General features: G+C 32.2%; 1 protein-coding gene across 2 annotated transcripts in view; it reads right to left on the reverse strand.

Moving 5' to 3' along the window:
• LOC142334250 (facilitated trehalose transporter Tret1-like) overlaps window positions 1-26,466 on the reverse strand; it is a 92,713-nt gene that overhangs the window by 20,598 nt on the left and 45,649 nt on the right. Inside the window, exons 2-4 of one of the 2 annotated variants that reach the window (XM_075382123.1) lie at window positions 25,215-25,308; window positions 10,998-11,128; window positions 2,118-2,467 (exon numbers count right to left, since the gene is read on the reverse strand). In XM_075382123.1, the coding sequence (XP_075238238.1) occupies window positions 2,118-2,467; window positions 10,998-11,106 (459 nt within the window). In that variant the 5' untranslated portion in view covers window positions 11,107-11,128; window positions 25,215-25,308. Of the gene's footprint in view, window positions 1-2,117; window positions 2,545-10,997; window positions 11,131-25,214; window positions 25,309-26,466 lie in introns of those variants that run through there. The other variant, XM_075382124.1, reaches the window with a different exon arrangement.

The raw sequence follows: 26,466 nt of genomic DNA on the forward strand, positions 1-26,466 counted from the left end.
ACATGCAAAAAAAAGTTAAAAAATGTTTTCCAGTGTCTTACGCTTTTTCTGTAAGAAAAAGTGTAAGACATTGGTAAGTGGTTGGTATGGAGGAGACCATCAGCTTATTATGACCTGCATCTGGTTACTGATCAAATAAACATAATTTTTGTTTCTTGTTTGTAATTCATGAAATCAATCTGCTCTTAATGGTTGAAAATATATTTTTTTCCTTTGTGATTGCTATCAGCAAAATAAATTCTTTATGTATAGTATATATGATAGCTGTAATAACTAAGGAAACACTAAAATCATATAATGCCTCATATGTTTATATGAATGTAATCTCATTTATACTCGTATGTTTATATATGGGTGATGTGAACAATTTTTTATGGATGTGAATGCCCTATAAAATCGCAAAAGAAAAACATTATTTACACCTTTAATTAAAAATCTGTGTGAACAGCACATGACTTCTTGTATGCCTATTAAATTACATTCACACATTTTTTTAAAATGAAAAGTACATAAAAATTTTTTTTCATTAAAAACTTCTGATATTTTTTCATTTCTTTTTTTGTTATTGAATTATTATTCATAATACTTTTTTTTTCAATGAAAGGTTAATAATTATTAATAGATCAATATGTTTAAATAAAAAAAAGTTAAAAAAAAAGAGATGAAGTCTGATTAGAACTGATGTGCCTTCCCTCAAGATCTAAATATTTATCAATTAAAATTTTATTTGGCCATAACTCTGGAATCAATGAAAATAAGTACCACTTATGATATATCGTTGAAAAGCTCTCAATGAGGGCTTTTTACTGCAGTTAAGAGAAATTCCAAAATCTATTTTTTTTTGGATTTTGGGCTTTTTTAGATACTTTTGGTTCAGTTGATTGCAATCAAAGGAGAGGTGTACAACTAGATGTTACAACAGTCCTGAATCCAAAATTTCAACATCCTACGGCTAATCGTTTTTGAGTTATGCAAGATACATACGTATGTATGTACATACATACATAAATATGTACATACAGATGTCATGCTGAAACTAGTCAAAATAGATTCAGGGATAGTCAAAATGGAAATTTCCATTGAAATCTGGAAATAAAAATTTTTCATGATAATAATACCTTTTACTTCATACAAGGAAGTAAAAAAAATATGACACATTTTAAAATTTCCGATTTCTGCTTAATTAATGTGCCTGGAATCTCTATAATTAATATCTGAATATACCTTACAGTATCATTCATTGTAGTCTGTAATCAAACCTATACCTGACAATGATTGTCATTCAGTGTCAGGCAAGTCAAAAAACATCATAAATCATTTTAAAAAAATCATTCGAATAAATATGTATCATGTAAAAGTCCAAATGATTACCAGATTAAGAAATGGTATTAATTTATTAAAGCATTTTTAATACTACAGTTGAAATTATGATAAAAATATAAGTCTTTTACTTACAACTACAGAAAAAATTTAGAAGCATCTAATTAAATTTTTTAAAAATTGACTTCTGTTGGGTAGAATAACTAAAGTATTGATAATAAATATAGATTATAAGAATTTCTACTCATTCTTAAACATTAATTAAGATAATGGTAATGTGTGTATAATACTTCACCTTACAATATAATAAATAAAAGATACACATAATTATATTTAATGGAATATCAAATTAAATTCAAGCATGTGGTGTCTAAGTTGGCTATACTACAATTACACTGTAGGCTAGAAATAAACTTGCCATACAAATGCATGTTCATTTTTTGTTTCAGTTATATAACCTAGAAATGGTATTCTAAAGATAAATTCAATAATGGACAATTTATAGAAAAAGAAACACAATCAACTGTTGAAGCAGTCGAAAACATTTCAGCAGTTACACAAAGGTAAGATATGTTTTATTTTGTTTTGTTGTTTAATTACTTATTTCAGACTATAATTTGTATATATGTATTTGTTGATTTTACATTCATAAAAGATTTTCATTTCAGAAATCCACATCTTAATGTTTAACACTTCCAAACATTAGGAAAAGGTCAACATAATTTGATAACTAAGAATTTGAAGTAAAAAATTAAATAGTTTATTTATTGGGAAATAATAATAAAATATTTCTTTACCTCAGAAATTTCTGCAATATACAGTGGAACTCCCATAAAGATGACTCCAAGAGAGATTCCTGAAAGAAACCTTCCAAGGAAGAGAGCCCAGACGGATTTGGCAGTACCGAGGACAGTCCAGGCGATGAGGAGGACCACTGTGTCAACCAGTAGCGTCCATTTGCGGCCAACAGCATCTATCATGATTCCAGCGATGAATGGACCAACTGCACTTCCCAGCATAAGCAGTGAACCAACCCAGGAACCAAGGATGTCATCCATTGGAATGAATGAGCCAGGAGCTTTCAGCTTGGGCAGGACAGGGGATGTCCACGCAAAACAGCATCCACACGCCGAGAGCGCCAAGTTCGCTGCAGATCAAGACAGATGAAAACACTCAACTCTCTCTGAACCTTGTCAACAGTATCAAGTACTGGAGTGCAGTTACCTATAACAGATAACTCTGTTCTCTCAGAGATTCTCTCTAACTGATTGCTCAGCTCATTGCTGATGTGCCAATACTAAATTTCGTTTCGGTTTCCTTTCTTCGAAGTTTCTTAATCAGGATTCCTAATAGAATTGTTTTTTCCTAATTCAGTTTACCCGTATTAAAATGTAATAATTCTTTATTAATATCTGAGATTAGAGAGCTGTGGTAGTGTTCATGTTATATTTAGCACTGGGGTATCTCATGTATCAATTACATAAAGCTACTGTCCTGCTAAGCTTATCAAGCGTATTCACATTACTTTATAAAATTCGTGACATAAATATATACATAAATTATACCAAAATATTGCGTTTTTCAGTTAAGTAAAAAAATATTTGAAAATTTAATGACTTTGGAATTAATTACTTCCAGTAAAAACTAAACATTTTTATTTACATTTATATCTTTATGATAATTAAGTATGTAGATTACTCATCCATTACATAGGAGAAAGCTTGGGACTGCTCCATTTGGAATTATTTATGGTTCATGTGTTTGATATAAAAACAGTTAATCACTATAAGTACTGGAATCTATTATTAGTGCATATATGTTACTGATTATGGTAAGTTACTTTGATGAGTTAATGTTGCTTTGCAGCAGAATGCATAATAATCATTTTGGTCAAAACTGTTGATTTTTTGGAAAAAGGGGAAATAACTTGACTAAAATTTTGAACACTAACAGATTAATTTTTATGATAAGAAAAACCGTAAGTCAAAACTTAGTTTTATAACAATAGGCTTTAGAAAATTTTTTAGAAGAAACATGTCTCTGTTTCAAGAATTTTTGTTAGAAGAGGAAAAACTGCAAATTCTCTCCCTTGCTATATTGTATATGGATCCCTTGTGCAGTGTAGATCCTTTTGCCATAGTATGTAAAAAAAGAGTGTTATATTTTTTCTCTCAAATTATCTTTACTATTATGCTACATTCAGTCTTGTACATGACTTTTTTGTAAAAAATAATTATAATAGGAATTTAACTTAATAAGCATAATAGTAAGAATTTTAACTTTGTCTACCCTTTCATTTTTATGCAAAGTTTGGTGTAATTGCTTTTCCATAACCTAAGACAAGACTGTTTCAGAAAAATGTTTATTATATCTTAGCCTATAACTGTTCAGTTTTATGAATTATCTTTTATCGATACAGATTATTTTTATTAAGTCTTATACAAAAATTATTTCTTTAGTTAAGGTAATTTAACGCAGACATTTTTCAAGATTAAATTTTTCATCACATGTTATATGAGCATTAACAGAAAAAAGAGTAATTCAGTGTTTTTTCTTTCTTTTAAAAATCAATAATTTTTTTTCTCTTTTGGTTTTAATAAGCATAAATAGTTATTGTGAGACCATTAAGACTACTTTGTTAAATGTGGATAGTTGTTTACCATCTACAGACTAGCATAAATATATGGAAAATAATGTTCTCATCTATGTCAGACAACAAAATAAATATTTCAACTAAATCTTTGAAATCTGCAAGGCTTCTCTCTCTTTATCTGTTTACCTCTGGAACCATCATATGGTATTACTCAGAGGATGAATGAAGATAATATGTATGAACGTAAATGAAGTGTAGTCTTGTACAGTCTCAGATCGACCACTCCTGAGATGTACGGTTAATTGAAACCCAACCACCAAAGAACACTGGTAGCCACAGTCTAGGCCATAATAAACAAACCTTTCTTGAGCTGTCCTTTAAAGAATTAATTTTTATCTTTCAACATTTTTTAATTATATTTTTTATTTTAGTCACACAATTTTGATTTATTTGTTTAATTGCACAGCTGTCATTTGTCTATCCACTAAATAAAACTAAAAGGTGTGATTTCCTTAACATCATGTTCGAATTATTATTCATGTTTCCTTTCTTTCCTTACTTTTATTTTATAGATTTTATTTTTCTTAAAATAAATAAAACATGTATTAAAAGATAATGTATTTAAATCAAGGAACATATTTTTATTACGCAATATTAAAAAAAAAAAAAAAAAACAGTAGTAAAATCACTCTCAAGATAGAAAATTAAATCCATTTCACTGGAATATTGAAAAAGGAATTGCAGCTTGCATCACAAATGCACATAACCTGAAGTTACAGCAGTGTCAATACAAAGATATTACTTATGTATTGTCCAAAAAATACCATTCACTTTAGTGCTCTGTTGTTTGTAAAAAATTAAGTATTCAAATTTGCATCTAAATCTCCAGTTATCTATAACATTTTGTATGTTTGTTTGTCTTGCTTGTATACTGCAAGCCAATACACCAACCTTGCCATTTTCAGAGATGAAAAAATGAAAAAAAGATATGCAAAGAAATAAATATATCTCCAATCAGGCTCTAAGATGAAAAATTTTAGAATAATGGAATATAAATTTTTTACTCGTAAAAAGAAAAGAAAAAAGTCAGAGGGTAAAGGCCCAGTTAAAGAAAGGAAAAGAGGAGTTATGCGTTTAGAATCGTATACAAAATTAAACTAGAGTGAACATCCTTTTTTGAAACCATAGGGGCAGTATAAAAGTTAGTGTCAATGCAAGTACTGTAGAACTGATGATCATAGTAAACATGATTGACAATTATGTAGAAAATGTAGACAATTTTTTTCATTTCTTTATATTTAAAAAAGAAGAATGGAAAAGCCTAAAAGAAGGAGATTGTAGAAAGTCAAAGTTACCAAAATATACATTACTACATACATTGTAAATATACAGAAAAATAATGTAATATACAGAAAAGTAATGAAAATATACATTACTATATAATTACATTACATAAAAGATAGCAATAGAAAGACAGTGAAAGCTTTTGAGAAATGAAGAAAACTGAAAAGAAGATTGTGATGTAGAAAAATAGTTTAGATATGGTATATGTCCTACAGTAAGTAGAATAAAAGAATATTTTTTAGAGAAATAAAACCTATAAGTATTATATTCTGATACAATTAACAACTGTTAAAAACTAAAGAAAGAAATGATACATTGAAATAATTAAAGAAAAGACTATATAACAGATACGACATGTTTATGACATGATCGCCATGAAAACATGGCGATAATGTGTAATGGAGTAGTGGATGATAATGTTTCGGAGAACACTGTTTAAAGATAAAATCTGATCTGTTTAGTAAAAGGGTCTGAATTAGCAGTACATATTAGAAGTTAAAATACAGAGTGTCCAGGCTAAAGGTATCCAAAAGTAATGGCCTATATTTAAAAAAAAACCAGTCGTCGTAATCTCTTAAACATAGGCTCAATCGACAGGAAATATTTCCAAGATTTGTTCTGTATGCGGAATACTCTCAAGGTCTGCGCATGCGCAGGCAAACCGACTCGCAACGCAATTGTAGTCAATCGAGATGTGGACCCCCACAACGGAAGGTATAGTGCGTGCTTTGGTTAGTGAAGTTTCAATCAGTTACGTATGTTCAACAGCGTGTACGCTGTTGAATGTCAGTCCTCTTACAACCAAGTTTTTTCAGTGGGATACGACTTTGAGAGATTGGAAGGTTGTTTCACAAACTGGAAATCATCCAAAAGTTTAAGTAAGTATGAGATTGTGGATCGTAAACGCGATCCATTCACTTAAATCACATTTACTTAACTGCCGGTCCTAGAAAGTCAATTAAGCGGGCCAGTTGCGAACTGCATATTCCTCGTTTTACAGTTCACGACATTGTTCATAAGCGGCTCCGTTTACGAGCGTACAAGTTACAACTCCGTCATCACAGTAAAACAAATGATCGCCGCCTACGATATCAGTTTGCTGCAGAGGTAATGCACCATGTCGAAAACAATCCTATTATCTTGATACGTTGTTATTTTTGAATGAGGCAAGCTTTCATTTGTACGGGAAAATTAACAGATACAATTGTTGTATTTGGAATACTGAAAACTCCTATACAGTAATCGAAGATGAAAGGGACACACTGAAAGTCAATGTCTGATTAGGACTGCACAGAAATGGCGTCATCGTCGGGTTTTTTTTTTCATGAAACCCACTGTGATATGACACACGTACCTCGACGTACTTGAGAACTTTGCTGTTCCTCAGATTCCTGCAGGCTTAAGTTTCCAACGAGATTGTGGTCCAACAGTTTCTTGTTAACTTTGTTCTTGAACAATACTTTCTCCGGATGTTGGGTCAAAGAAGGAGGTCCAACTGTATGACTACCGAGATTGCTACATATCACTCCTTTGGATTACTTTGCTTGGGGATTTATTAAACGTTGTCTGTACCAAAGAAAAATTCGAGATTTGGACGATATAAAACAGAGAATTATTGAAGCTGTTGGTCGTTATCCACGATCTAGTATTCAAATCCGTATAAAAATAATTGACTTACTAGGATTTGAACGCTGGATCTTTCGACTTCCAAACCAACTGATTTGGGAAGACGCGTTCACCCCTAGACCAACCGGGTTACCGTCTAGTGTTTGCCGAGCTACAAAAGGTGCACACATTTAACTTGACTAACCTACATTAAAACTCTGTGAGTTAATGTGTTTATTAAAAATAAAATAATTATTAAATTATATTTGCTGGTTCTCTTAATATAAGCTGTTACTTTTGGATACCTTTAGCCCGGACACTATATCGATCTGACAAAGTATTATTAGATTACAATAGAAGTACTGCGTCAAAGAAAAAGCAGAAACTTCGTACAAACCTTGTACAATTGTACAAACTATCACGGCTGTTATATTGACATTTCATAATTATTATAAAATATTCATTGTGATAATTTACAAATTATCAGAACATGATTGCGCTTAAATTAGATGAAGATGAATTCAGATTTAGAAACAGTTTGTAAAAGACTATTAAGTCACAGATTAATCTTAGTGGACAGAGAGAATAAATTTACCTAATGTGGCGTTTGCTGATCTTGAGAACGCATACAATGAAGTGAAGTGAAATAAATAGCTAAAACCGTCAAAGAAAACAGTATTAGAATTTGGGAAATAAGAATCATTTATGTGATAGATGCCACATCAAATAGATGCAGGTGACCTGACACAACACACAAATTGCTACCAAAATTGACATAGTATTCTCATAAATAAGAAGTATACCTAACCAGCTGACTAAGAAAAATTAGGAATAAAGTTTTCATCGCTTTCACTAGTAAATCCGATATATCATCGAAGTGCCGGTTATATTCTACTGAATATCATGTGTATGGATTTACGTAAGATACACCAGTCTATTTGTCCCAGGAACTTGCAATATCGTGAACATAATTAGAGAAAAAAAGCCTAAGAGCAATGTTATTTTACTCAGCTGCTGAAATGAATAATATTTGGCGATCATGAAGGTATGAGTGTACATATATTTATTTTCATCCCTGTAACTCTAGAACGGTTACACAGTTTGATGAAATAGTAATAAAAAATTTGCTCTGTTTGAACCGAACACTAATAAGTAAATGATAAATAAAAAGAATGGCGGGCAATCGAGTGAGTTTTTCGAAAGAAAATACTAAAATTGGCCGAAAATCGACACGTTAGTCATCAGAGAAAAAAGAATTTCAATTGTATGTTTATAGGTACATATATGTTAAATATTATACATTTCGGTAACGAAAAATACAAGTGTTAAAAACAATTAACATAGTCGCAACAATCACGAAAATCAAGATAAAAGAAAATTTAAAGAGCACTTAATAAATTATATGAAGATGTTATTTTATATAAACTATAATTATTAAAAAGCAGATCATTTTAACTTAGTAATGAAAAAAAAAACAAACAAATAAATAAAAAAGTAGATTATTTTAAACTAAAAATACATTTCAGAATATTTTAGAAATTTTAATGTTCATAAATTATGAATTTAGAATTCCGAACAACTAAATAACATGTTGATTTAAATCTCTTGTAACAGCTCTTTTGAATTATCTTCTAAAAAGATAAAATTAAGATAATCCATATCTTACGCGGTATGAATTGTTTGTTCTTTTTTTAGTTTTAGAAACTGATCAACATCGGTAAAATATTTGAAGCTTTATAAGCATTTTTTCAGAAACTACACTGACTGCAAGATTATTTCTGAAAATGGAGATAATGAATTTTATTCTTTCGCTATTTGATATAAGAATATAGCAAAATTTAAGTTTACGGTAAATATCAGTAAGAATTTAGCATATTTAATTATATTTTCGATAATTATGAACCTGATGACTGCAAGGATATTATGCTGCTACGACATACGATGAAACGAATTATCGTGTTCGGCTTAAGTTATATCATACCGCTCTACATGGCATGCAATATGTTGGTTCCCGGTCGGCCCACTCGCTAAAATTTTGTATAATTTAACGCCAAAAGAGACTTTCATAATAAACCTGTACTTTTAATCTGTTCACTTACTACTATTATTATTTATACTCTTTGAAATAATCTATTCACATTTTAATTACAGTTTAAATCTTAAAGAATTAGGCTTTCTATTTTTCGAAGGGTTAGGATGAAGGCCATTAAAAAAAGTTCATTAATAGATATTAGCTTATCATGTTAAAATGTAATTAGACGTTACAGTACTACGACTTATAAAGAAATATTTAATCTACTATTTCCCCTTAATTTGTCTGATGTTATATATTTAATATTTTCATATATAATTAATTAAAACAAAACCTTATGATAAGATGAAAAGGATAAAAATTTATAAATTTTTTTAACTTTTTATACAAAACGAAACCTCTCTGTCGTTTTCTATGTTGATCGTAGAAGAGATTGAAAGTGAACGGCATTATCAGTATATCTGTAACTCAATTTTTTTTCTAATTTTTATTTACAATCGGTTACATATTTTTGCTTCAACCTTGAGTAAATTAAGTCGTATAGCTTCACATTAAAAAGGAATCCCCATTGAGATTTCTCAAAAATTACATTCTAGTGTTATGAACTTCTGAGGGTAGAAGGTAAAAGTATAATAGAAAATATATAACAATAAAAAGAATTTCAAAAATGGCACGTTGATGAAACACTTAGAAAAGAAAAGAGTAAACAAAAAAAAGGTTAAAATTAATGTGAAAACAGAAACAGAGAGGGAAGAATTTTAATTTCACTATAGAGTTACTTAGGTCCAGAACAAGTAGCCGCTTAAGTCTTCTAACATCCTCAGTGTTGTCCAAATGGTTTACGGCCTAGCGGTTAACGTGGTAATTTAGTAGAAATTACCAGAAGTTCATATTTCAAACTGAAACGTTGTAGTTCTTCCTTGACGTACTGTAGATCTAAATATTCGTTTCAATATTTATCTTGCTTGCCGTGTCCCAAAGTAGGACGCCCGCCATATGCTGAATATAAAAGCGGCTTATTAGTCAAAGATAACTCAGACCTCCTGCCCAGCAACCAGTAAATTTGATTGAATTTCATCTTAAGTTGCTTTCTCTTCTTCCTCGCGTGAACCTTCCGCATCAAAACGACAATCCAGTTAAGTCCTAGGTACCATACAATTTCAGTATGAGGGATTAAAATGCCATCAAGGTGAAACCAAGGGCAGTCTCCTCTCCACATTGCGAATGTCAAATGGTTCTACTTGATTAACCCTTATCTCGCATATACCCGGCCTCCTGCTGATTAAATTAAATTCGAATTGCAGATTAGTTGACTGTAGTTGGATCGCCATCAACAGCCAGAGTAGCCTTACATTTTGATTTAATTTAATGAAATTCGGTTGTGCGGCTATGGAGAAGCACAAATAAAGAGAAAACGATATTTTGTAAGAGAAGGTAGTAAGTATTTTACCGACAGACAAAGATTCCTGACAACAGACAAACGGGTACTTCAATCGGTTAACTCCCTGAGTACCCTCTTTAAAATTTCTGGTTAATCGTTTGAATTTGAAAATTCAAACGGTTAGCCAAAAACGTTTAGTTAACTCGAATAATATTTTAAAAAAGGAATTCAACAAAATTTATCAATTGTTCCTCAGTACTAAGTAGTGTAAGCAGTACAATACAAATGAAATAAAAATTTGAATAGATTTAAACAAAATTAAAATGAATAGATAGATGCGGACAAATTTGCTAAAGTAAAAATGTTGCGTTTCTATGATCAAACGGATGATCATTTCAAGCAGTAGAACAAAAAAAAAAATCACTGATTTCACGATCGACTATGAATTTCACTAAAGAAGAAAAAAATGAAATTGAACTCATATTTAACTCCAAAGACCAGCAGAAATTCAGTTTTCAAAATTTAGATCGCTTATAGCTTGCATAGTAAAAAATTACATTTAAATTTATCTGAAAGTCTACGCCATTTCAACCGAAACGTTAAATAATGTCGGTTATTGGTTGTTAAGTAATATAGCATTAAACATGTGCAAAAACATATATGCATATGCTTAATTCTACATTCTGAGTTACATTTATTTTTAAAAATATGAAAAGTCTTACCACTTATAGCTGCCATATACAGATTCCTTCGTGATCCGCGAACTTTTCTTTGATCTTCTGCAGCACCGAGGTCTGCTTTGCTTGAATGATCGACCGTTTGGAGTTCCATATTTATTCCTCCTTGTTGTATTCTGTAAAACAATGAATAAAAGAGGAATATACCAAACTATTTTGATTTAAATTATTTTATTTTACTAGTACATTTAAATTTTAATTATTTTTAAATGAAAATTAATCGTTTTTTCCATTCAGTCGATTAACCATAATAACTATATTAACAATTAACTGATATTTGTACTGGAGTTTTATTTTGAGATATAGAACTGTAGATTTTACGACCTACTCGCTAATACAGACAGAATAGATAATACCAAGATGGTATATAATATCAGATGAAGATAATATCCACTCTGCCCCTTGCGACGTAAGCGAATATTGTCAAATTTTATTTCGGGACCAGTACATTTTGAATACTTTGCAGTCGGTTCCGACTGTCTCTGTTGTGTACTGAAATGCACAAAATTATGAAAATTATATTTAATCACAATAAAATATAATTCTATTTTAACTGCACTATCCTACCCTACTAAAGGGCATGTGTATGTGTGTCTGCCTGTCTGTGTGTGTGTCCATCCCCCCTTAGCTTACCACCGGGATGTACCGATTAGCGGAAAATCCCGATTCGTTAGTACATGTCTCGTGGTGGTCAGGTGTATACTTGTCATATTATTATATATTTATTACTTGTACTTGTTATTATTTATACTTGTAATATACATATATTTTTCTTTAATCGATATATATGCGAAATATATATTAATATTTTTTTTTTTTTTAATTTATGTGATTGTTTTTCTGCATAAAATAATGAACTATAACCAAAAAGTAGGCACCGAAATGTACCGATCACTAACGGAGAATCCCGATTCGTTAGAACATGTCTTGTGGTGGTCATGTGTATACTTGTTAAATAATAAATAGACCGGTCAAGTCCCATATGTTTTCGATTGAAAATAAATCGATTAACGAAATGGTTTACTTGGTCGATTCTTTTTTTCTGCAGGGATCCCATTTTAATGCGAGATATGTCGTTTTTATCCTACAGGATGAATTCAGTAAGATACGAAACAGTATTAAGAATACTAAAAATAAATTGTGATACATTTTGTTCATCACATCTCTTTCGTTGATATCTAATATAAATAGTCTGTAAAAAACATTAGCTCAACATAAATATGTTTAGGCATAGAGTTGTATATAGGAAAAAGATGTCTTATATTGAAATATAAAAGAAACTTCATGTAGTAGGAAAATAATCGAACGAAAATTTAGGCTTGACAGAATCCGTTTTGATTTCATTTTTTGCATGGAGTTGAAGATCGAATTTTCCTTAGAGTTCCACGTAGATAAATCATACTTGCTCCTAAACAATCTTTTTTGTAAAAAAAAAGAATGATCCCTAATCTATATATGTATAAAAAAAGGAGTTGATTTCTTTGAAATGCAAGATTAAGGACCTCATAAGTATACAAAAAAATTTAATTCGGTAAAAAGTTTCAATTTATTGCAAGGGTGGTTTTTATCTTTTTCTTTTGTACTGTGGATTATCCGGCTGTCCGGTTATCCGGACATTATCTTATTCCGAAATTTAGTAATATCTACGAGTCGATATGACCAATTTTAAAAATTCAAACGGCTTCAATGTTGAGTGCTAACATTTGCATAAAAAAGATGTTCGCTGGATCATTCGGTTATTCGTTATTTTTCCGAAATTTACTTATATCTCCGGAATGGTACGACCAATTTTAAAAATTCAAACAGCGTATTTGATAGCAGTACAAGGGCTAACTTTAAAATCATGAAATAGAAATAAGAAATCGAAATGAATAATTAAAGTACCGGACAAGCAAATAGAAAAAAAATCGTTTAATTACAGTAATTTTTCGTAATACGCAGTTAATGTAAGGGAAGCAAAAATGAATGAACATATTTTTATAGTCTTGAAAATTTTCAAGACTAAAAATAACGCACATTTGGCTGTACCTCATGAGTTGTGTGAAAAACAGTTACAATTATTTTGCAAAATTTTACTGACTTTTATAACTAAAGCTGAAGTTACGTATTTTTACACGGTTACGACAAATAAACCAGTTTCCAAAAACTGAATCTTCTTTTACGCCCCAAAGAGCAGAGAGCAGCTAGCATGACAATAAAACTACTTAAATGACAGTACTGTCAGGAAGATTTCATGTGCAGTAAATTAGATTTTTTTAGTTTTAAAAAGAGTTCTATTAACACTGATGATTAATATTAAAACAAGCAACCAATATTTTTATTCTAAAAAAACATAATTTATACACTAATAATGAATCCACTTTTGAGAGACAATCTTGTATTTCATATCTCCTAAGATTATTTAAAAGTGTTCTCTAAAATTATTATTAATGCTTATTTCGTGATGTTTAAATTTATTACAAATATAATTTTATTTTTCTATTAAAATAAGTAACCGTATTGAAAACCAAATTTATGGAGAATCGGTGAAGAGCAAACAATAATGGAATGTTATCTAAATTCAAAGATAATTAAACGTAATCTTTTTCGAATATTAAATAATCTCCAAATTTTAATAACGATTATATTTTTACCATAGTGTTCTAATCTAAAATTTCATTCCCTAACAATTATAAAAATTTTAAAGCCTTAAATTTATTTTCAAGGAATAAATGCTAGCGGTCTAAAAAAATATTTTTTTTAATAAATTAATCGGTATTTTTAACTATTTAAGAAATTTTTTACTTAAAAAAATAAAGATTATTCAATCCCTTGGCATTATTTCTTTTAAAATCTAACCACGAATGCAAACATGATTTCTAGAAAACTCTTATGATTTTTCAAATTAATGTAAAAACAATTTTGTTATTCTCAGCCTTGAATTTTATAAAATTAATCTTCTGTTATATATCATACGGCAATGACATTTATATGAATGAAATTTACCTTCACTAAGAAAAATAATTTAATTATCTATTCATTAAATCTATGAATAGGTTTTACTGTGGTCTTACATATAAGATTATTACAGTAATAAATAATATTACTGTATGATATTTAGTAAATAATTATGGAATAGTACAACAATAATTTAATACTTAATTTAAAAAAATAATTTATAATGAATATCTTTTTCGGTTTAAGAGAAATGCAATTAACAAGAAAAAAATAATTAAGGAACTTAAAGCCTAAAATCCTTAAATTTGTCGTTATTTAATTACAGACAGTAATTTCGAAATTATTGACTTCTATACTTACTCTTTTATCCCTTTTTTCTGGGTTTTTTTAATCTGATTTATCGGTGAAAATTTATCGTATTTGCCTTCGGAACATTTTATGTATTAAGTAATTATAAGACTGTGTGGAGATCTGTCCACGTATTACCAAAAACATTACATACAAGTGCGTTTGTAAAAAGGTAATCGTTATACAAATATGAAAAATAAGAAACGGAAGAATTTTATGATAAAATAGACATTCTGTTTGTACTCGCACTTTAATTTGAAGGGATCACGAGTTAGTTACAGGAATGTAGCTGAATTACTTTAAATAAATAAGGCATTAATTTCTTTTAAAATATAACCACGAAGTGCATAAATAATCTCTAGAAACTTGCAACTGATTCTAGCGATTTTAATTTTTTTTTAAAGCTTGTTCTGATCTAGCGAGTAGCAATCTTGGAAAATACACATAAGATGGTGTAAAAAAGGGATTAATTCGACGATAATCGGTTAATTTGATCCCATACATAACCGATGTTAACTATTGATCGATGTTGCTAGGTGCAATCGATGTTTGAATGGGAAGTTGAATCGTATCGATATTTTATTGTTACTGGAAATTGATTGTAATATTATACAGCTATTATTGTGCAAGAAATCTTTGTTAGGCGTAAAATTATATAAGAAATATTCGCATAAGGTTACTTTTAGCGTTTATGCGAATAGGTTATTTTAAATTGATTTTATGTTAGTCAGCTTCCAAATATCGCCAGCATAATAATTATGATCTGTTTTTCTTTAATTTCTTTTTTCATTTTTCAACTAATATTTATAATTAAAAATATTTTGGGTAAAACGTTCATAATTAATATAAATTAATAGCTCAGAGATTAATTAAAAATAAGGAAAGTTCAAAAATAAGTGCTTATATTGTATTTATAGTTCCTTATTACACTTTTGTTTACGCAAAAATATGCCCAAGAAAATTCTGTGCAAATGTTTTCAAGGGAAAATTAAAAAAAAAAATAGATAGGGCTTTAAATTTATTAAAGTATAGATCTATCTTTTTAGCTTCAAAAGAATAACTATTATTTTAAAATTAGTATTTTAACATTAACAATATCTAAAAAAAAGTAGCTTCTTCAAAACTGGTACGATGGAAAAAATTTAAGAATTCTATTTTGTTAATCTTTGACAGATTTTTCAGAATTTGCAAATAAGAATCATTTTTATTGTTATTTAATTCCATCAACTATAAGATCATTATCCACCACATTGGGATTGACTCGTCAAACATTTCCTGTAACCCTAGTCGGGAATCAAACACAAAAACAGGCAAGCACACTGACCTATTACTCCAGGCGCAGTCTAGTTTATTAAGAATTTATAAAAATATTTACATAATTAAAAAATATCTTCTTTGTAATAACCGTTGTAGAAAAGTATACAAACCGTTGTAGAAAAAAAAAGTATGTAAACTGTTGTAGAAAGGTAATTAAAGAATCCGCTTGGCGTATTTTTTTTTTTTTTTTTTTTTTTTTTAATAATTTAGTTGAATTTATTACAAATCTTTCTTTAAGTTTTCTTTATGTTAACTAAATTGGTCCGTGATATTTATTTTGGTTATGAATTAATTTCTTTCTGATAAATTAATAATAAATTATATGAAAATAATCTATTTAACCTCCTCTATGAATCATGAGACCTTGCCGTTGGTGAGGGGGCTTGAGTGCTCAGGGATACAGAGTAGCTGGACCGAAGGTGCAACCATATCGGAGAGGTATCTGTTGAGACCCAGACTAAGGAATGATTCCTGAAAGAGGGCAGCAGCTCTTTCAGTATTGTTAGGGGCGTGAGTCAGGACGACTTAAACGGCCGTATCAACATCACTCAGTCCTCTGAGTACTGCGCAGCTGAAAGCAATGGAAAACTACAGCTGCTTTTTTTCCAAGAAAATGTGGCTCTCTGCATTTTCACATAGCAATAATGGAGGCGCCTTCCTTGGTAAAATATTCCGGAGGTAAAATAGTCCCCCGTTCGGATCTCCGGGTGGGGACTACTAAGGAAGGGGTCACCAGAAAATTAAAAAATAACATTCTACGAGTCGGAGCGTGGAATGTTAGAAGCTTGAAAAAGGTTGGTAGGCTAGAAAATTTAAAAAGGGAAATGGGTAGGACAAATGTGGATATAGTAGGAATTAGTGAGGTTCGGTGGGAAGAGGAAGGCGACTTTTGGTCAGGTGATTTTAGAGTAATTAACTCAGCGTCAAATAATGGGCAGGCAGGAGTAGGTTTCGTGATGAACAAGAAGATAGGGAGGAGAGTGGAGTATTTCAAAACGCATAGCGATAGAATCATTGTAATAAGGATAAAATCAAAACCTAAACCGACTACGATTGTTAACGTCTATATGCCTACAAGCGCCCATGATGATGATGAGGTAGAGTGTGTATACGAAGAGATTGATGAAGCAATTAAACACGTAAAAGGAGATGAAAATTTAATAATAGTTGGAGATTGGAATGCAAGCATTGGAAAAGGCAAGGAAGGAAATATAGTGGGTGAATACGGGCTGGGCAAAAGGAATGAAAGAGGGGACCGACTTATAGAATTTTGCACAAAGTATAATTTAGTAATTGCCAACACCCAATTTAAAAATCATAATAGAAGAATATACACTTGGAAAAAGCCAGGCGATACTGGAAGGTATCAGATAGATTATATCATGGTTAAGCAAAGATTTAGAAATCAACTCGTTGACTGCAAAACTTACCCTGGAGCAGACATTGATAGCGATCATAATTTGGTGATAATGAAATGTAGATTGGGGTTTAAAAACCTGAAGAAAAGGTGTCAGATGAATCGGTGGAATTTAGAGAAGCTTGAGGAAGAGGAGGTAAAGAAGATTTTTGAGGAGGACATCGCAAGAGGTCTGAGTAAAAAAGATAAGGTAGAAAATGTAGAAGAAGAATGGGAGAATGTTAAAAAGGAAATTCTTAAATCAGCAGAAGCAAACTTAGGCGGAATAAAGAGAACCGGTAGAAAACCTTGGGTTTCAGACGATATATTGCAGCTGATGGATGAACGTAGAAAATATAAGAATGCTAGTGATGAAGAAAGTAAAAGGAACTATCGGAAATTAAGAAATGCTATAAACAGGAAGTGCAAACTGGTGAAAGAAGAGTGGATTAAAGAAAAGTGTTCAGAAGTGGAAAGAGAAATGAACATTGGTAAAATAGACGGAGCATACAGGAAAGTTAAGGAAAATTTTGGGGTACATAAATTAAAATCTAATAATGTGTTAAACAAAGATGGTACACCAATATATAATACGAAAGGTAAAGTCGATAGATGGGTGGAATATATTGAAGAGTTATACGGAGGGAATGAATTAGAAAATGGTGGTATAGAGGAAGAAGAGGAAGTTGAGGAGGATGAAATGGGAGAAACAATACTGAGATCTGAATTTAAGAGAGCATTAAAAGATTTAAATGGCAGAAAGGCTCCTGGAATAGACGGAATACCTGTAGAATTACTGCGCAGTGCAGGTGAGGAAGCGATTGATAGATTATACAAACTGGTGTGTAATATTTATGAAAATGGGGAATTTCCATCAGACTTCAAAAAAAGTGCTATAGTTATGATACCAAAGAAAGCAGGGGCAGATAAATGTGAAGAATACAGAACAATTAGTTTAACTAGTCATGCATCAAAAATCTTAACTAGAATTTTATACAGAAGAATTGAGAGGAGAGTGGAAGAAGTGTTAGGAGAAGACCAATTTGGTTTCAGGAAAAGTATAGGGACAAGGGAAGCAATTTTAGGCCTCAGATTAATAGTAGAAGGAAGATTAAAGAAAAACAAACCAACATACTTGGCGTTTATAGACCTAGAAAAGGCTTTCGATAACGTAGACTGGGATAAAATGTTCAGCATTTTAAAAAAATTAGGGTTCAAATACAGAGATAGAAGAACAATTGCTAACATGTACAGGAACCAAACAGCAACAATAACAATTGAAGAACATAAGAAAGAAGCCCTAATAAGAAAGGGAGTCCGACAAGGATGTTCCCTATCACCGTTACTTTTTAATCTTTACATGGAACTAGCAGTTAATGATGTTAAAGAACAATTTAGATTCGGAGTAACAGTACAAGGTGAAAAGATAAAGATGCTACGATTTGCTGATGATATAGTAATTCTAGCCGAGAGTAAAAAGGATTTAGAAGAAACAATGAACGGCATAGATGAAGTCCTACGCAAGAACTATCTCATGAAAATAAACAAGAAGAAAACAAAAGTAATGAAATGTAGTAGAAATAACAAAGATGGACCGCTGAATGTGAAAATAGGAGGAGAAAAGATTATGGAGGTAGAAGAATTTTGTTATTTGGGAAGTAAAATTACTAAAGATGGACGAAGCAGGAGCGATATAAAATGCCGAATAGCACAAGCTAAACTAGCCTTCAGTAAGAAATATAATTTGTTTACATCAAAAATTAATTTAAATGTCAGTAAAAGATTTTTGAAAGTGTATGTTTGGAGTGTCGCTTTATATGGAAGTGAAACTTGGACAATCGGAGTATCTGAGAAGAAAAGATTAGAAGCTTTTGAAATGTGGTGCTACAGGAGAATGTTAAAAATCAGATGGGTGGATAAAGTGACAAATGAAGAGGTATTGCGGCAAATAGATGAAGAAAGAAGCATTTGGAAAAATATAGTTAAAAGAAGAGACAGACTTATAGGCCACATACTAAGGCATCCTGGAATAGTCGCTTTAATATTAGAAGGACAGGTAGAAGGAAAAAATTGTGTAGGCAGGCCACGTTTGGAGTATGTAAAACAAATTGTTGGGTATGTAGGATGTAGAGGGTATACTGAAATGAAACGACTAGCACTAGATAGGGAATCTTGGAGAGCTGCATCAAACCAGTCAAATGACTGAAGACAAAAAAAAAAAAAAAAAAAAAATCTATTTAAGAAGTATAATCGAACAGTTTCTGGAAAAGTATCCACTATACTAATAATGCGTTGTAGATTCACACAGTGATTTATATAAAAAGTTTTTGCAATTATGATTACGGACTATCTACATAAGTTATTCCCTCATGTGTAGTCAATTGTGATGGATGATCTTAGTTGTCCTCTTTATAAAATTTCCAGCGTCGATTAGTTTTTACGATTTCACTGTTTCTTATATGCTGGAAATCACAAAGTACTCATTTACCAACGGAAATTTCTGTAATCGATTCCGCTAGTAAATGAAATCTGTTAGATATGCTATCATTAATGAAACGTTCATATTTTTTTTTTAATTTTAAGAATCTTATTCTTTAAGACTTTGGGGTTTGGCATCCCCACGGCCCTAGCTTCTGCAGCTTTTCTTCCTGTTACACACTGTGCTGCAGAACACACTATACGCATACACTACACCAAGAAAACTACACTAATTACAACATATACCCTTACACAACTACACAACATCTTTACAGTATCTCTTCTTACACTTACACTATGTGCTGTTGGGACACCTGACGAAACGCAACCGTAACCGAAGGTGGAAACTACTATGTCGATGGATGAATGGCGCTACATAGTGAGTCTTGAACGATGTCCTCTAGGACATCTGGGCGAACCCAGTTGTATTTAGCTCTAGCTCCAGTACGCCTGCGCTCTGCTGGAGTGGTCCGTTATATAGCTGGTACTAGTGGGAACTGTATGTTTGTCCCATTATATTCTTCTTCGGTGATTATTGGTCCACTTGAAAAAAACAACAAAAAACTCGGAAGTTTGAAGAGACTTCCACCGACATTGTCAGCCGAAGATGTATCGAGCGATAAGGAAACGAGAGATGTAACTGAAAGTGCCAAATTATTTAATGTCCATTTCCTTATATTGAAGGTAAATCCTTACCGAAGGTTTCACCATTCTTAATAAACACGTGTGTTGTAGAAACTTGTAGCTCTCTCCAAAATCCTTAAAAGAACTTAGGTGTGATGCCTTGAGAATCGAAGTAGGTAATGATGAACAGAGTCGGAAGCTCTTAGGGAAGGACGAAGTAATAGTGGAGCCACATAACTCTCTAAATTCCAGCAACGGAGTAATATTTGCCGAGACTTAGCTGATAAGCTGCAACCGCAGTCTGTCACTTCGGTGTAGAGGCTCATGAGGAAGGAAAATGGTATTGACGTGTCACCTTCCTCACCTATCCTTATCTTTCCTGCTCCAACTCTTCCTGAGAGAATAAGAATTGGCTACCTCTCTGTCCGTGTGCAACCACGCATACCTAACCCGAGACGCTGTTTGCAGTGTCAGGATTTTTGTCACAACAAAACTGGTTGCACTAAGAAGGAAGTTTGTGCGCGTTATGGTTGTACAGAACATGATGATAGCGCATGTACAGAAACTGAAACGTGTCTCAATTGTAAGGGCTCACATTCAGCGAGACCTCCAGAATGTCCTGTATATAAGCAGGAACAAGCTTTATTAAGGTTTTGGTATTGAGCTGAAAGTGGCTCGTCGGGAGCATAAAAAATCCCTCAACATGAGAAATCTAGTACAACCCAGTGTTAGTTTTGCTCAAGCTCTCTTCAACAAACTATAGAAAGAGAACAAGTACGTATCATGCAAGGAACTGACCAACTAGGTTCAAGCTTTGTCAGACCATGTAAAAGCCCTCACTTTTGCTACAGGATCGTTGAGTGCAGGTAAGAAGAAAGGTATTTTTGGTGGAAAGGCCGAGGGTGGTTCACCGAAAACCACTTTAGTCGCTACATTTCCCAATAAAATTCCCGCTGCACCAACAACGCAGCACACTACTAAGATCCTAATGAAGGGAAGTACACAAAAAATTGTTGCCTGGTACGGTATCTTCGGCCTCTGAGGCTTCCAAGTCTCCAACATCTCGAGGTCTCTTCGATAATATGGAGACAAATAAACCGTCTGAAGAAGCATAGCATTTCCTAAAAATAATAAACAGTAAATGGAAAACCCAATAGTGTTTGACAAATAATCTGCATGTAGTTTTTGTATATAACAGGAAAAGAGGAGTTACGGCTACAAAGATGAAAGTTTACGGTCTCCGTTCTCGCCGTGAGGAATATTGAAATCCTTATAAAGGAAGAAGATCCTTCAGTACTGTGTCTGCAGGAGACTCACCTTCGTTCCCAGGATTATATGTTCTTTCGCGGCTACGTTTGCGAAAGATGAGACTATCAAACTGAGGGCAGAGGAAAAGAAGAAGTGGCTGTTTTCCTGGGGGATATCGTTGTAACCACCTGTGTTCCGCTAGTCACAAACATCCCTGCAGTCTCAGTAAAAATATTGGCACCATTCAAAATGAATATCTGCAATTTATATCTTTTTATAAATTCTGATATCATTGAGAATGATCTGTCCTGTTTATTTTTCAAAATTCCTAATCCCTGCCTAATAACTGGCGATTTCAACGGTCGTCACCATTCTTGGGGCTCATCGTCATGTTCTTTCCGAGGCAATATAGTTGACTGACTGAGACAAAACTTAGATCTCTGCTTATTGATCGTACTCGTTTATGTCATCTTTATTAGGTACATTTTCATGCATCAATCTGCCCTTGTGTTCAGCAGCCAACTCCCACATCTTATCGGGTGCATTTCCAAAAACTTCTTTGGAAGCGATCATAGATCGGTTGTAATCTGTCAGCAACAAGGATTTGTCTAAGAGTCAGTCGCACAGATGGGTGATTCAGAAAGCAGACTGGATAGGGTGCAAGAATTCTTTCGGCAGAATGATAAGAGCGGTGTTGTGATCCAACAACTTGCCAAATTTACATACCAAATTCTCGATAACGCGAATGAATTCATCCATTTAACATCTGAAAAGCCAAGCCGGCCTACTGTTCCTTGGTGGGATGAATACTGCAGACGTGCATTAAGGGATCGGCGTAGGGCTTTACGTAATTCTAATCTAAGACTGACGACTGAATTGCTTCTCGCCTTCCGCAACGCGAGGGCTGTTTGCCGTTGAATGTTTTGGTGTGCTAAAGGGAAATCTTGGCTGAATTAAGTCGAATCTATTTCTCGAACTCCATCAACTGTTTTATGGAGAAAGGTTCGAAACATGTGTGGATCAGTATATTCACCGCAGCCGATTAGACTGTAAAGCGGCGGAGACCTTGTTACTGCGAGAGTTGATACGGCGAGCACGTTCGGAAGGTCGTTGAGGGCAGTTTTATTTACACCCTCCTACTGTCCTGAACTTGTGAAATATGAGTTGCAGGTAGAAAATATCCCGTTGGTGATTGGATCTCGCAAAATGAATTTAACATACCCGTTTCTTATAATAACCTAAGGTATGCCTTGAATAATTCTCGTGACACTGTTAGGTGGGGATTTTTAGATGGGTTCTATCTAATACCCGTTGGGGATCCAATCGTATATGCATGTTGCGCTTCTACCGAGCTCTGGTCCGAACCCGCTTAGACTACGGCTGCGTAGGTTATTCGTCGACACGGGCCACTTTTCTAAAGATGTTTGATGCAGTCCATCATTCATTCATCCGTCTTGCCAAGGGTGCGTTTCGCTCAAGCCCGTGGTAAGTCTACTGGTGGACTTCGAGGTTGTCTAGTGGCGAGCCATCTCTTTGTAACAAGCGGAAGCAAATGATATGCTCCTATCGTAGCTCGATTAAAGCACAATTTACTCATCCAACCTTTGATGCGATATTCTCCAAGCACCACGCAGCATGTTAATCGATACCAGGAACAGCCGAGTTCTACTGCTTCACTTGGCATCACGGCTCAGCGCCTTCTCTCAGCTCTAAATACACAATTACCTCCAGTCCTCACTGTTACTCTATGTTATTACCCCCCCTTGACGGCCTTCTCTTATTAATTACTGCTTTCATCTTTGTCAGTATAAAAAAAAGAATATAAATCCGGTTATTTTGCGATATAAATTTTATAATATTATAAGCAGCGTAATTCTTGATATTACAGTATATTCGGATGACTCTAAAAACTTTAATTCTGTTAGTTGTATTTTTGTGGTTGGCGATAGAACAAACATTTTTCGCCTCCACATCACCATTATATTCGTTGCCGAGCTGTTTGCTATTATAAGGCCTTAAGTATAATTAGCCCAAGATTTCGACAGTACTTGTTTGCTCGGATTCCATAAGTGCCTTACAGGCGATTAGTGACGTCTACTCCAGATACTCTGTTGTTTGTGAGATGCAGTGTGATATTTCGTAAATGACTAGACGTAATACAACAGTGAGCTTCTGCTGGATCCTCAGCCAAATTGGAATTTCAGGCAATGAACGCGCAGATAGTGGGGCAAAAGAGGCTACTTTTACCAATTGCGTTGCTTCTAACGATCTTGTCGTTTCCTGATTAGTGACAAAGTGAGTGGGATGATACTTCATCCAATTAAAAACACTTTGTCACTGTGGAGCTTCTCATGCAAAAATAATCGCCGAGAGGAAGTTATTATTTGCCGTTTACGAATAGGGCACACTAGACTCACTCATGGATATCTGATTACGCAAACAGATGCACAACTTTATGCTCTCTGCGACTAACAACTAATAGTCGCCACACCTTTTTGGATAATATCTATTATGTGTAATTTCGTCGTAAATTTAACTAGGGCCTAACATGTAAACTATTCTAGGGAATAATGAAATGTTATGTTTTACGATTTCTTAGGACGGTCCGTTTATATCCAGATATTTAGATTACTACAAAGTATTTAAAGTATTCGTGCTATTTGCCATAAAGCAGATGGTAATTTTATTATTTTAATTTAGATATATAATGTGATTTATCTTTGAACTTTTATTTCGCATTTAGTATGCGTTACAGGCTGTTTACTCTGAACATGTATTTCTGCGTTGCTGGGTTTTTAGTTTATAATTAATTTTTAATTTTCCATTTTTAACATCTAATATTTACAATAATTATATCCTTCCGGGTGATGATAACACGAAATCGTTTTTCGCCCAGAAAAACAAAAAAATCTTCCGATTGATTCCTGTATGTGTTAGGGTTTTGTTTTCTCCAGCCGTTTTGAAAGAAATTGTTACCCACATTTTCACCAGTACGCAAGTATTCTTCTTTCATTAATCATGAAATACAAATTATATTAGCAGTTATTTTTAATTTATTGTTAAAAACAATACATCTAATAAAGTCTTAAAAAAAGTATTTCCTTACCATTTTATTAATTTAAGTAAAATTCAAACTCGTTAAAACAATTTACTACTATTATATTTTTATTCTCTCTACTAGATCTCCTTCTAGAGAAAATAAATAATGAATGTCTTAACTTTAATGTTCTTAAAAACCGAAAGTTTCTTTATTTTTTTATAATTTTACAACTATTATAATATTTTGAATATTTCGTTCGTGCAAAAAGTATTTATGTTTATTAAATAAGCCAAAATATGCAACTGCACATAATCCTCTTTTACCAAATACTGGTAGAACTATTTCAGTGAAAAATATCCGCAATCAGCAGTAATAAGAAGCCTATCTAAAGAAATTAACCGAGAATCTCGAGATTTTACTAATGTATTTGATAATGGGAAAATATAACAAATGTAAAAAAACTATTTATTAGCGAACCGAAGCGTTCAGTCGAGATATAACAATTGTGTACTCGTTTATTCCTTTTGCTTTAAGTTTTATTTTGAACTTCTAAAATTTAAGTTCTAAGTTCTATAAAAAATCACCGATTAGAATATTATTCAGTTCTTTAAAAGGCACTAACAAGTTACTCATGTTTGCGCGCGTGCGCTTACGTCTGAAAAATTAAAAAATAATCCTTTTTTTAACTAAAAGTCTAAAATAAAACTATGCCGTGAATTCTCTCACATATATAAACTTTTTGTATTTTCCAGAAAAAATATTCTATATTCTTATTTAAAGTAATACCTTCACGTTAAATATCCGTTATTCTTACCTTGCTATAGTATAGAAGGAAGGGAAATTGCTTGTCAAGTGTTCAGATGGAAGTTAACAGCAAAGACAAGATATGGCAGAGCGACGCTGTATTTCTGAAACAAAGTAAGGAAAATCATAAACTTTAATGATATAGTGAAACAAATTAATCCTAACTGTAAAATATCAGTTTTATTAATAAAGCAATATTTTTTCTATGTAAGCTATTAAACAATTGTTAAGAAACAATTGTCAAGTAACAAGTTTTATGAGCAGTCCAAGTGTTTGCCAGCTACCATGATTTTAAAAGAAAATCTAGAATAATTTACAGGTTTTTAATCGGATTATATAATAGTTAATGAATTTTTTATTGTTTATTAGTAGTTAATAATCTTTACTAATGATTGTAAACAACTTTTTATGAATTTTTATTTATTAATTACAAATAAAATTGCCGGCTTAAGAATTTTGAGCATCTACCGTTGTTTTCAATTCTTTATCATAGCGAGTCGGTCTTTAGTAGAAAATAAAAGTGTACGTTATACTTGAGTCAATATCAAAGACGTTATTTTGGTTTTTTTGATATTTTATTATAAAATATGTACAACTCATATCCAAAATTTTCATTTTAAGCTTTCATCTTAAGAATACTGCAGACGTATTAAACTGATAACGATGTCACTATCTTTCTTGAAATATTCCGGGGTTTTTTTACTTCCTTCTACGAAGTAAAGGAAGTATTGTATCGCGAAAAATTTCGGTTTTCAGATTTCATCTCCTTTTTTATTTTTTTTTACTTCGTTGTTGTTGTACAGGAGGTACTGTAATTGCGAAACATTTTGGTTTTCATATTTCAACGGAAATATCCATTTTGACCAACCGTGAATCCATTTTGACTAGTTTCTGCGTGACGTCTGTACGTACGTATGAATGTGCGTATGTAACTCGCATAACTCAAACGATTAGCCGTAGGATGTTCAAATTTTGGATTCAGCAATGTTGTAACATCTAGTTGTGCACCTCCCGTTTTGATTGCAATCGAAATTAAAATTTTAATTAATGAAATATTTGGATCTTAAAGGGAAAGCACATCGGTTTGGATCAGACTTCATCTCCTTTTGTTATTGTTTTTTTTTTTTTTTTTTACTTTTTTCATTTGTTTTTTAAATTTTCTTTTTTTAATTTAATATTGATTTGTTAAATTATTAACCCGTGATTGTAAAAAAATACAATAAATAATGATTCATTGATAATAAAAAAAAACGAAAAAAATT

The sequence above is a fragment of the Lycorma delicatula genome, chromosome 1 (assembly GCF_047948215.1).
Source record: "Lycorma delicatula isolate Av1 chromosome 1, ASM4794821v1, whole genome shotgun sequence".
Taxonomy (NCBI): Eukaryota; Metazoa; Arthropoda; class Insecta; order Hemiptera; family Fulgoridae; genus Lycorma; species Lycorma delicatula.